At 33.9% G+C, this 13,958-nt stretch overlaps 1 protein-coding gene across 1 annotated transcript; it reads left to right on the forward strand.

The window, feature by feature from the left end:
* The first annotated feature begins 415 nt into the window (after positions 1-415).
* Positions 416-5,679, forward strand: LOC105441073 (EGF-like repeat and discoidin I-like domain-containing protein 3). Its single transcript, XM_030982619.1, has 4 exons — positions 416-574; positions 1,439-1,594; positions 4,887-5,034; positions 5,337-5,679. Exons 1-4 carry the CDS (start codon positions 464-466, stop codon positions 5,558-5,560), a joined length of 639 nt encoding a protein of 212 aa, XP_030838479.1. The 5' UTR covers positions 416-463; the 3' UTR covers positions 5,561-5,679.
* The last annotated feature ends 8,279 nt before the right edge of the window (positions 5,680-13,958 follow it).

Raw genomic sequence — 13,958 nt, forward strand, 5'->3', positions numbered from 1 at the left:
GGGGTAGTGAAATAAATGTTAAGTTGTGGCTTTCGTCATCGCGACTACAACTCCTAAATATTTCCAATGAAATATGTCCTTGCTATCACGTATCCTCCTAAAACATATTTTCATTGATCGAATGTGGGGGAAGGTGGAGCACATGAGTAATCAATAGAAGTCATTCTTTCGCACCTTAAAACCATTACACAAACAGATATGTTTATCTTCCTAGCTTGTTATTTTATATAGTTTTAATTAAGTTGGATTTAACTGTCTGCTCTCAGTTTTATATATATCAATAACTTAGATTTCTGAATTTCTGAATTTCTATTCTGAGTTTATCTTCGATATATAAAACATTATATTAACATCGTCATTATTAGAGTCATTATCGTTATCATCGTCATCATTATCGTTAGATGTCATCGCTCTGGGCCTTGAAAGTGGGACCATTCCAGATTCTAGCCTGACAGCGTCTAGCATGTGGAAGGCCAATCATGGACCAAAAAGAGCGAGACTGAACTTAGTTCAAGTCCGTTCTCTGAGTGGAGCCTGGTCAGCAGGAGTGAACGATGTTAACCAATGGATACAGGTATTACAAAAAATACAAGAAACATTCGCCGGTGCCTCAGTAACCGTTCTTTGGAATAAGGGAAATCTATTTTTGTTAATGATGATAAATAATTGTTTGTTTTTTGAGGAAGAATGGAAACATCTATCAGCAAGCATTGCTATATATATAAACATATATATTTTAATTATTATTCTCTTTAATACAACATATATTATTAAATCAATTTTCAAAAGAGAAAAAAAGGAGGGGGGGGGGGAGAAAAGTAATTAAATTTCGTTTCGCCTTGAAATTATTTCCACGAGAGTTGCAACAGCTGTTATGTATGGGTTATTTCCTTACAATTATATTAATATTTATAGAGAGAGAGAGAGAAAGGAGAGAGAGAGGGAGAGAGAAAGGGAGAGAGGGAGAGAGAGAGAGAGAGAGAGAGAGGGACTAACACACACGCATAAACTCACCCACACAAACACACTATCAGCCCCCCACACACATACACATACACACACGCATATTTATATTGTATGCGTATTTCATTGGGATTTGATGTGCTATTTTGATGCATAACGATAACATTTTTAAAGTCATATAAAATAAAAGTTAACAAAGCCCTAAGGGGGAATATTTGTTAAACTATGTCTTCGTCTGCAGAGCATCATTATTCTTAAATAAATAAATATATATATATATATATATATATTGAAGTTTGTTTAACATCATGATAAAAACGATATGATAATAATAATAACGATTGTGGAAATTAAAATGCTCATACGAGTTATATTATTGAGTATCATTACTAAAATTATTAGTATCATAATTATTATTATTATCAATTCATCATTATAATCATCATCGTCATCATCGTTCATATTTTTCATTAAGGTTGATCTGTTAACCCCGCATCGAATCTTTAGATTGGCAACGCAAGGTCGTCAGAATTGTTGTCCACAATGGGTAACTAGCTTCAAGATTGCCTGCAGTATTGATGGAGTTTCCTTTGAAACAGTACAAGACCTCGGCATCCCCTGCATCGAAAAGGTAAATGCTGATACATTCGGTCACACCGTCAAACCGACTCCACATCGTTTAAAAACCGACCAATTATTGGCCGTAGGCGCGTATACCTTATGAGTAAAAAAAAAGTTTACACCTAGAAAATTGCTAATTATTTTTAAAATCATCCATGAACAGTAAATTATTATAAATATAATGAGCAAGTGTTTCATTCCAAATCATTTGGTATCATTTATGTGTGGTTTGTGTTCATGCTTGGATGCAAAAGTTGACTTGCGCCAAAGTGATGCCTACAGCATGTATTATGTTGGGATTAGCGGAGTGCGAGAATAAATTGAATGTATCAAATTAAATGCATTGCATATGCTTTTTGCAGAAGTGAAGTCACACACACACGTGCACAAATGTTTGATGATATTTGATATTCGATATGTTATATGTTTGGGATGATTAATTTTGTTAGGGATGTTATTTGGATTTGCAAAGACCGAATTAATACCCAAATCCCAATTGTCAAACATCACATGAGCAACTTTGGCGCGAGTCGATTTTTGCACTCTCGCAAGCAATGCCTCCTGTTCATCCAAGCATAAAAACATACCTCACAAAAATGGTACCAAATAATTTGGAATGAAACACTCTTTCATGAGATGTATAATAATTTACTGTTCGTAGATGATTTTTAAAATAATTAGCTATTTTCTAGGTGTAAACTTTTTTTTGACTTACACTGTATGTCATTTTTGGTTGGATCTGTTGTAGGTCTGGTCTGGTGTCTGTATTGTAGGTGTGATTTGGCGGCTATTGGATGAGGAAAACAGTTATCGTTCGCAACGAGGTACTGCTTTGTTAAGAGCTGGACTTTGTATTTATGCTGAGGCGTCCGCACAGTCATAGAGGTTCGAATCTTGCTCCAAAAAATGTAAAACCCTTCGTTAATGGGTTTGAGCTTTTGTCTACTACGAGACCACTGAATGCCATCACGCCTCCTTCAACAGGATTGGGGTTAGGATTGCATCGGGTCGTAAGTTTGGTTTAGGATAAGTGTTAATAGGATTAGGTGTACATGTAGTGTTAGGTTAAGGGTTGGTAAGGGTAGGGCTTAGACGCGGAGCAATTGCCGCATGAACAAGTGTCGTGCAACCTGACAGAGTGTTAGATAATTTTTTGTTTTAATGTATGACCCTCATAAACGCAATTTCTATGCGTTTTAGCCATCTTGAATACAGGAACATTTGCAAGAAAGCACTCCTACCAAGCGGTATGGTTTCCATCCGATGTTGAAGATCGATAAACTGCTTTTTATTCACATATTATAGAAATAAGGTGCAAAAGTATGGAAGGCACGAGAGAAGTTGATTAATTAAGCAAGACTATTGAATGATGCATTTTTTTTCTCCAAATGTTTAACATATGCCAGTTATAGTTTTGTATTGGGGGCATAATATCACCAGGACAATTAAACCTTTTTGCTTTAAAGGGAGTTAAGCAACGAGACTTCAGTTTTCCCCGAAACGTTAAATCTTTAAGGAACGGTCTTTATAAACAATACCATACTGGGGCGCGAAATTTTGAGATACAAAAACACCATATGAAAGGGAGCAAAGCGACCGTGATACAGAAATTTTCCGCATTTTATACCCTCAATAATATAAGTTATTATAAAACCTGAATTTTCCCATCTACGGTAAGGTACGGATATGGGAGAGGTGTGGGGGTGACACCCGAGTTCCATTGTAACATAGTCACACACACACACACTTTAAAATTTTTTTTTTTTTACACACACACACACCACCACCACCACACACACAAACACACACACACACAACAGCAGTCAGTTGGCAGAAATAGCAATTTTCGTAAATTTATTTTAAACAACTGAACAATATTTTTGAATTTTTATTTCACATATCTTTTAAGCATACCTTTAACTACAATTCTGTGTAGTTTCATTGTTATAGGCATGTGGGAAATATGTTAAATTATTAATTAGAATGTTGTCTTTTCAGCCATGTGTGACATCGCCCATTGACTGTTATTCTGCGTGATGAAAATGCACCTTAATGTATAAAACTTCCCTACAAAATGCAATATCCTCATATGTTTCACTTTTTTAATCAATTTGTTATTTACACTCAAGTTAGCCACAATTATACGGGGGTAATCAAATTTTGTTTTTCTCTAAAATTCAGTTCTTGTAGAATGTTATAGCCTGTTGAATGGTTTCTCGGAAAATCGTCATAAATCCTCAAATCTTGAAATTAAAAAAAAAATATACTGTGATGTAGCTGAAAGTCTGCAAATTCTTAACATTTGATCGGGTTTTCTGAATAATTTGTGAAACATATGAGGAAATAGCTGTGACGGTGATCCAATTGATTTCCATCGCCATTTTTGTATTGGCATTGCAAAAATATTTGGAATTTAATGTTAATATTTGGTGTAAATATGATCTATAAATATATAATTAAAAAAATGCCAACTTTTTGACTTTCCTATATATATATATATATGTATATATATATATATATATAATTATCTGAAATGACCTAATTTGCATGAATTGATGAATATTTGATGAATATTCATAATTTTGTTTTCCATATCTGTCTGATATACTTAGGTTTCATTGATGTATCATGTTCGGTTTTGATTTGATTACATTTGCGCATATTAATTAGGCGGACTTAGTTATTTTTACAACTTTTTCATATCTGCAGATTCGCAAAAATGGCAAAAATGACTTTAAAATTTTGTTTGCTTCTGTTTTCAAAACGGTAATAGATATATGAATTTTCTTTTTTGTATTTCTTACCACAAAGATGATATTTTAGTGTCTGATAATTTAATTTATTATTTGTGTCTGAGAAAGTGATGAATAAAGTTGTCAACTTTGTCGAATTTTGCCATTTTTGCCAATTTGACCATTTCTGGCAGGTTTTTCGGTAATTTTGCGAAATCAAAAAATGGTATAAAATCAGAACGCATTGACCAATTTCAATTCTGTTTTTTTATTTTTTGAAACTTTCATCAAGCTTGATCATTTGCAATCATCAAATAACATGAGTTTGTTGTACTTATTTTTGGTGTGCTATACCTAATAAGAGGTATGCATTTCACAGGCGTTACCCCTGACCCTTTGGAAATGAGTACTCGAGTATTCACGAACGTTCATGTAACCCAAAGAAGTGAAGATCCACACGTTTTGTTGTTGACCTATTTTCAGGTGGACGAATAGGAGGAAGTAGGCCCTTATTTGTGCTCCTGGCTACGCCTATGGTAAAGAAAATATTTTTTTCCCTGTTAAATAAAGGTCTTCGATGGCAATATTGACCAGGACACTGTGGTAAACAACACGTTGCCCGTGCCTCAAGTCTGTCGCTATGTCCGCCTGCTACCCCTGACCTGGCATGGGCATATCAGCCTCCGTATGGAGCTCTATGGAACAGCTCATGTGACCGGTAAGTTTCAGAGAAAACCTTTCAAATAAATCATTTTTAGTTTAACGTGAAAATTCCTGTTTGCCACTTGATCACCAAGAATCTACTTTAAATTGGTATATACATTGGTGATGCGCCTTGGCTCTTATACGCAATGGGATTAGAACGAAAATGAAAAGTTAGGTCCGTTTTCTAACGCGCTCTCTGTGTGGTAGTGTAGTTGACTTTGTGACCCTCGCCCAAGACTCTGTAGATCAAAAAATTGCCGCTGCATCCAATGTTTAGATAACATCAATATTGCTTGTTTATTTTCTTCATGACAGTCTTCAAACGATCCGCAGTATATAGACTTGTTGCCAATGACCGGGCACTCACTGACACTCACTCATCCCACGAAGACGTGACGTCCGTCATTAGGTGCGGTCAACTTTGTCTCGAAGATGGACCGTGCAAGTGTTTCACGTACATTAAACGCACGGGAGTGTGCTTGCTGGGACAAATTTTAACCACTGAGATACATTATGAGGCATCAACTTATAGCTGCTGACTTTCGATTCATATCCTTATTTTTTTATTCTTGAAACCATGCCCATAAAAGTTAAAAGATCTAAAGAAATATCTAAAGAAAACCTGTTAATCGACCGAGAAGAAGAGAGAAAACATTTGTGAAATTATAAAAATCAAAACAAACATCTGTAGAAAAAAAATATATATACATATATATATTGTATATATTTGAATTGCCAAATAGCCTGAATCTTTAAAACATTAACATACATACAGTCAAAAAACTTAAGAATTCATACCCTTACCAAGTTTTTTCATCTAAAAGTTTCTGAAAAATTGATTCGTCCCGATTTATGTTTCTTGAGAATATGACATATTAGCCTAAATCGTACATCTAAAAGTCTTCAGCAAAGGCCCTTATTTAGCCTGTCAACCTTTCATTCTTTAGATACGAAAAAAGACGAGGGGGAGGATGTTAGGATTTGTCGACAATTCACGTTTCACGTATTTGCTTGATGTAGACAACAAAAATAAGAAGTCCAAGAATCAGGTAATACATTGTAGCCAATTATAATTTTAATAATATTAATACAATAATAGTAGTAGCGAGCACATTCTCAAGCAGATGTATATCTTATTAGTTTAAGAGATTGTATGTTACAATTGATTGGAGGTTCATGCCTTTTCTTCACAAAATGCCTGTCTTATATATTTATTTATACACACACACGCGCGCGCGCGCGCGCAGACCCACATTAGAGCACCACACACACACACACACACTCACTCACCCACCCACACACCCATAAGAACACATACTCACGAAAAAGGAAAAAGGACTTCTATGATAGACGGTATTTCTGACAAACCCCTTTAATACCAACTTAATAAAAGAAATTGAGCACAATTTGGAGTTCCCCTATTAATACGCCTATATCGCTAATTAATTTTGGGCATAACTTTTTCCCCGAATTGTATACACGTACGGTATATCCTTTTTCTTAAATTGACATCCTGTCCACCTAATGCACTATTTGTTAATGAATCATAGTTAAGATATTTTCATTACTTTGTCAATAATAAGAATTTTTTAGTCGTATTGTTATTCATTAAATTAAAACTTTATAATAAGTACTTTATTGGTTATATTATGTTTTTGTGTTAATGTCATCCCCTCGTGCTCTAAATGTGGTTTTCATAAAGCGTTAACTCATTATGTGTTTGCATATGACGTAGATAAAAAGATTCAACGGGAAATGTTTTTTAAATACCTATTTCAAAAGAAAGTCTCGTCATTGTCACTCTCAACTAACGCTACTAAACATCATTCTGACAAATTCTCTCTCTCTCTCTCTCTCTCTTTCGTTCTGTCTGACATGTTCTCGAGGAAACAAAAGAATATTGTACTAATGCTATTGACTCGATCGTTTGTTTATTTGTATTTTCATACGAATGATAGAAATAAATACATTTATACAGGGTAGAGCATGAATATATCCAAATATGGTGGATAGCCCATTTCAGTGGCATTTTCAAAATGACACTGCTCTTCTATGGTGTTTAATGAAAAGAATACATACACAGATGTAAAGCAATAATAAAAAAAAAACTCAAATAAATTAACAACATTATTTAAAAACCCGCTATCACAATTGTACTTAGCCTAATTAAAAGCAGACTACCGTCACTCTGAATCCCCTCATTAGTTATTTCACGATGTGCTTAATCCCAACTGGCAATCTAAAGTTTGACGAAATGATAGTTCAAACATCCAGCACTCAAGCGGTAAATTCGATTTCAATTGCAATATCGACTTCCATTCCACAAATGCGATGGATATAACCATGATATAAAATACATACACTAAACTATACCACCAAAAGATCATGGATAAACGTATTTTTATTAGCAAATGCGGAAGGAGTTTAGTCAAAATACACCCTACACAAATTTAAACGATTGATTCTCACAGTAACGAAGAACAAAGGGGGACTGAGAGGGGGGGGGGGGGGGGAGGTAGAGGAGAAGGGTGTTAAGTTATATGGTTTGTATATGTAAGAAAGAGCTCGTAATGACAAGGATGATAATGATAACAATGAAAACAACAACAAATATAATAATAATGATAATCATTTGATTAATGATAGTAATAACAATATAGGATTTTCCGGCCAAATTCGCGAGTTTGTCATTTAAATTAATTTTTCTTTCGTTCAAATTCGACGGTTTATCTCGGGTTTATATTTTTTTTTCTAGTTTTCAAATCTATGGAATTTTCGTTAGAATCTACGTATGTTTCATTCAAATTAATGAACAATGTGCTTCTTTCGCTATTTGGTCATTCAATTTGGCGTAACACGATTTTTTGACAGCGCGACGGTGTACTTCTAGCATTCTAATTCATTTGTAGCATGTAAATTAGCACTTTGTGCACTTAAATTGATGGTCAATATACATTTCTCGTTTATTACACACTTTTTATAGCTCATTCTTTTTCTTTCAAGATTTGTTGATGGTAAATATACATTTCTCGTTTATTACACACTTTTTATAGCTCATTCTTTTTCTTTCAAGATTTTTTTGTCAGGTTTATTTCATCATATTTCATTTTGTTGCATTTATACACTAATACTTATTAGATTTATTTGATATTCATCAGCATTTAAGTTTGATTGTTAAGAAGAAAAAAACGACTTGCATCTACGGACCTGATGGTCTCAATATATTTGTAAATTTTCATGTAAGGAAGTTGTTTGTCTAATGTTTCATCATAAATTTATCATAATTTCATCATAATTTCATTATGGAAGAAGGGTACAATATTGTGACTGGAGTACACTGTAAAAAAGAATTTGTTCATTGGTAATTTTTACGTATTTTTTCCATGTAGAATTTACTTGAAAACATTAGTTTTGCCACTTACGCACTAAATTTAAGTCTTGCTAACTCAAACTTTCAATTTAGTAGAACATACGTGGAATATTTAAGTAAAATCAAATACATAAGAACTTTAAGTAATTTCAGCTTGTATTAATTTAGTAATTTTAACTCAAAATCAGAAATTATACGTATTACTCAAACAATTTATGTTGATTATTCTTATCTTTTTAAAGTAAGGACCGATGCAGTGCGTAATAGAAATATTTACATAATTCATGAATATTCATTAAGACCAAATTAAACTCTTTTTTAAATAAAACAATTCTTTTTTGTGGTTGAATGAAAATTTAAGGACTTTATAACATTTACTAATTCATTTAACATGGCTAAGCAAAGACAAGACAATTTTTAATTGTTACCCAGTTCAAAACAAATAAAAACTTGATATTTCAGGAAATTGTCAACCAATTTTCCTTTAAGATGCTACGATCAAGTATATATAAAATTTGGAGCCTTTCAATATGTGTCGAATTGAAGCGTATCGGTTAAATCTTAAATAGAAGTAGTGTTAGTGATTAGTGATTAATCTTAAATAGAAGTAGTGAATGATTAGTGGATGTTACTTGTTAGATTAGATGGGTACCAAATCGTGCAATATGTAATCCTATCATAGCTTTTTTTAAATTATCTAAAATGATTACAATACTTAAATTATTTACGTTAATGTAACTCGATTTAACTGAGTAAAAATTTATTCAGCAAAATAAGTAAATTCTACTTAAGATGCCGTAGGTAATATTTACTTAATAAAAATAAGGCAATTCTTTTCCTCAATTTTATTGAGTTATTTCGACTATTATTTTTTTACAGTGTAGGGACTAGAGTCAACAATTTGAACATGATTCATTATTTAGCCAAGTCTTTAGCCATCGATCTGCTGGCGGGCAAGTAAATTATGAAACTCTTTAAGAAAAACAGAGGGATGTGATGGGTATAAGAGACGATGTGAATTACTTTTGTAAAATTCTGAGTCTGTAGTAAAAAGGGGCGATTGAGGGTACCCCCACCTTTCCCGGGTATATGAACATGTCCGTGCAGAAATGCCATATCCTTTAATTTCACCCCTTTTTTACTTTATTTCTGACTACACCCATCTGCATTGTCCTGAAAATGAATAAATGGAATAACAGCTTGGACCCCAATGGCATATCATGCATTTTAACTGCATTATTTAAAAACTGTAAAAGTTTGTTGCAATTCTTCCCTTAACATTCCTAACTTGAACAAAATTATTACGAATACGAATGACAGGTGTTAATTTGAATGATAACAATTACGCTTCGACAAGTGAATATTAATTTGAATGCTAGTTGAGCAGTTTCTAAATCGAATGACAGATCTATGAAACCCTTCGACCAAAATCCATAATTAAATACAAAAACTGGAAAATTGAATGATAATTGGCATGGCAAAGCCGATCTGCGCTAACTTAAATGCAAAGTAAATGAATTCGAATGACAAACACGCGAATTTGGAAATCCTACAATAAATGTGATATTACATATAATTTAATTTTGATGTTTGATATCTTAAAGTATGTATCAACTATTTTTCTATTTTATTTTTTAAAATTTAATAATACAACATATTTAATCATTAAAGTCCAGCTGTACTAGTTTAGCCAGAAGGGATTAGATCTCCTAGCGAGCCATCGAGGTCACTGTGACAGGTGGCTATCTTATTAACTCAGCTCTCAATTATCATGAGAAAAAGAGGATCATGGGGGACAGGGGGACCAACAGGCACCGATTGAGGAGGTTTTCTATATAAAGGGAGCAAGTAGCTACCAGTAGGACAGTGTGGCTTTAAAACAAAACCTACTAAAGAGGTTATGCCTTGGCGTGGCACTATTGTACTCTGCAAATTATTGCTTAATATGTATTCTGTTTGTTAATCGCAAACTTGATTTCCTCTACACATATTTGCTTAAACGAGCTCACATACGAGCACACGCACTCTTTACATGCGTAGTGTACAAATAAACATTGTCATATACACTTATACTTATAGGATGTTCTAAACCTAATTTATTATTTTAATAGGATTTTTTGAATTTTCAATAATACATGAGGAATAATTTCACAAAATTACTGATTGATTTTAATTGTTTCCTTCACTCAAAAGCAAGGGATGTTTACCCAATGCCCTTGAATTCATCATTTACACCAGCGTAAAAAATGATTTCAACAATTCAAAATGCGTGAAAATCAAACAATCAAACAAAATATAGTCATGAACTTTTAATATAAGTTCACGACTATATTTTGATTGATTGTTTGAAAGTTCGGTCATATATTATATGACCGAACTTTGATACGTTCTCTTAAAATCCAAAGTCTACATTAATGGATTCTCTCTGCTCGTAATCGTCGAGTGGTTAAATATTCTTCATATTTATTGTTTCTAGTAAAGCGTTTTACATTGTAATTTGTATTTCCCCGCTCATTGGATCGAACTGCTACCCGTTGCATGATAGCGCACATGATCCGCTACCTGGGATTATTCCGACCATGGGCAATTTTAAAAGCACACTCATTCCAGTTTAACCACACTAACGTTTGCTTCCTACCGGGTACCCATTATACACACCTGGATAGACGCTGGCAAATATAGATAAATGTCTTGCCAAAGGACATAAGTGCCGCGATGAGACTCGCACCGTGAACCAATTGATCCACTATGACCGCGATACCTTTATACGTTTATGTCATATAATGAATCCTTTTTCTAAATTCATATAGAAAATACATATATATTCAATTATCCACTTACCATAACCATAACGCTCATCTCAGTTCAGGCTCTTTGATCTCGTTGACTCCATGATTTCTTGTTCGTTTGAAGTTTTTCCTGTCTTATGTCGGTGCTCAGCTATTTTCCTCCGGAGATAAATGCCCCAGGCTTTATTTCGTGAACGATATTAGGGTTAGGATTATACATATATATATATATATATGGTTAGAGTTAGTATTATGGTCATTGTTAGGGTTAGGTTTAAGGTAAGGTTAAGGTTAAGGGTTGAAAATTGGGTTTTAGCTGTGGGTTAGAGTGAACCGGTAACATTTTTGAAGGTTGATGACGAAAACTGCCTAAGTTTGGTATGAAATGTTACTTATTATATTCCTTCTACTGTCAAAAAATCTCAAACCACAAAGATAGTTAAGGTTTCTTTGAAGGCGTCAATGCGTTACTCCCTAGAACAGTCAATTCACCCAACCAATTTTTGAACTATCCCAACCTTTTTTCCATGAAAATAGGAAATAGAACAGGCTTTAAAAAATATTTCAACACTTAAAATATTTGGAATGGTATATATAGCATATTCACTGCTTTTTGCCGATTTACATTCACCTACAATTTAATTTAATTATAATAATATAGTTGGAAGAATTTAGGAATCGACCCGGTCCCAATTGTTATGATTAATACTGGTCCGTTTTCACTAAAGATTTCAGATTATCTTTTACTTTACATTAAGCTTTGAAGTCACTACCTTTTACTCCCATCTGAACAATGTTACCAAGTTCCTTTAATGTTGAGATTAGTGTAAAGTTATTTCGTTAGTCCAAAGGGGTAGGGTTAGGATAAGAATTATTGTCGCAAGTTGAGTTTTAAGTATGGCTTAAGGCTAAGGTTAGGATAACAAACAGTTAGTCCGATGTTTTAGTTCAATTCGTTTTCAAATCAATTCAAGACTGATCTTTCTTACGTACAATGCATCGCAACCAAAAGATGAATTCAGCACGTTTACAATGTCTTGAAAACATAATTATTTCACATGAGATCATACCGAACGTAAATTACATTGACATTCATATTGCATTTACAAAATGATGTAGATAAAACAATTTCAAATATATTTACAAACATAGTATTGGCATATAAAGTCTATATGCAGGTAAGTAAAATTCATTTAAAGGGTAAAACCTATAAACCGTATCTATAAATTGAAAAAAAGGCTGCTCGTTTTGCTGCTTTCTTAAATAGAGTCAATTTTACATAGGACAAAAGTCATTTCAGTGCAAATATATGCTTTATAAAATAGAGATTTATACTGTATCGCAATAAAAAGATCAAATTCCAAAGCAAGATCTGCATAAGATTGCAATTCCCAACTTCTCTAAAAGTAAGCATAATTTAAAGAGTCAGGTCGATATCACACAATAAAAGGTGATAGTACTTGCAGTTTAAACAAAATTATTATTATTAAAATTGAAGCAAGACGGACACAGGGTCAGCATGTCAAGCATGCTAAACTGGTCTGTCCAAGCAGGGATATGTGAGTTCCTGGTCCGAGTCAGCAATGGTGCATTTCGACTCTTAAACAAAATGTGGCCAATATAGCTGTTTCATCCACGTGCCCCATTGCTCCCGAGACATTTTTTTCATGGTGAATTTTAAGACTAACCGAATGACTAACTTTCATCATGGACCAAACAATACACTTAAACATACTCTAACGCTAACCCTAACACTTAACCAATGACCTTGAACCCCATTACAACATCATCTAATCTTGGCAAAAGAAAGCTCGGAGCAATTTTGGCCGTAGCAAATGTCGGATCCCTTGTATGGCACTACAGCACATGGAATCTTCAAGCAATATGATATGAGGACTTTGAACTTTGGTCAGGACAGGTGTTTGCGTAAGATACGTGATCGCCCACTTATCACATTCACTAGCTAACTTAGAACGTGAAGAACCGCGACTGTATAGTACGGCGTATTACATATGCAGCACTTGTAGCTATAAATTCTTGCAGAATTGTGCTCATTGTCTAAAAGCATCAAACTTGGTAAGTTCTTAAATACATTCTGAACAATTATTGGGACACCAGTGTCAACTTTAATAGAGCCTATATAATTTTGTAATATGCCGATGCGAACGGTATTGATCGTATATCCATGTTGATATTCTTGTGCTTCCTTCCTTCCGTTCCAGTCAATTGTCAAGTCTAATTCGATAACTGGAATCATCGCATTCTGTGCGGCAAGACGATTGAAATACAATCGTTAAGTTGTTACACAAAAATCCTATTAAACTATAGGAGCATTCTGTAATTCGTGCCTTTATAGTATTTTTATTTGGTGGTTAATAGAAAAAGAAAGAGAGAGAGAGATTGCGGAGGGAGAGAGAGAAAATAACAGAGAACACTCGGGGGATTGATCGAGAGGGGGGAGGGGCACCTGACCCATTCTCACATTTAAATCCAAAATGGAATACTTTAAGTACACAAGTCCCCAAATGTGTCCCCTTTTTTATTAAAGATAATAACCAACTTTTAGGATATATTCAATATTATTCCCCCTCTTTTAAAAAATCGATCAAAATCGATCCTCCTTTTGGAGAGAGAGAGGGGGAGGGGGATCGGGAGTCGCAAAGTAAAAGGAAGATGATACATGATATCCATGGCCTTGTGTGACACCAGTGCCAACTTAGACCCATCATACTTTTGAAACATGATATACCGATATATTTCTCTTTGCAGGTTAACAAA

Source organism: Strongylocentrotus purpuratus, unplaced genomic scaffold (genome assembly GCF_000002235.5).
Source record: "Strongylocentrotus purpuratus isolate Spur 01 unplaced genomic scaffold, Spur_5.0 spur5_scaffold_12, whole genome shotgun sequence".
NCBI lineage: Eukaryota > Metazoa > Echinodermata > Echinoidea > Camarodonta > Strongylocentrotidae > Strongylocentrotus > Strongylocentrotus purpuratus.

What these genes read in the sequence shown, in the direction of transcription:
- LOC105441073 (XM_030982619.1), top strand. Translation starts at nt 464, where the DNA reads ATGTGGAAGGCCAATCATGGACCAAAAAGAGCGAGACTGAACTTAGTT. An exon ending in ATGTTAACCAATGGATACAG is followed by an intron (nt 575 to 1,438) that starts GTATTACAAAAA and finishes TTTTTCATTAAG; the next exon opens with GTTGATCTGTTAACCCCGCA. An exon ending in GCATCCCCTGCATCGAAAAG is followed by an intron (nt 1,595 to 4,886) that starts GTAAATGCTGAT and finishes TGTTAAATAAAG; the next exon opens with GTCTTCGATGGCAATATTGA.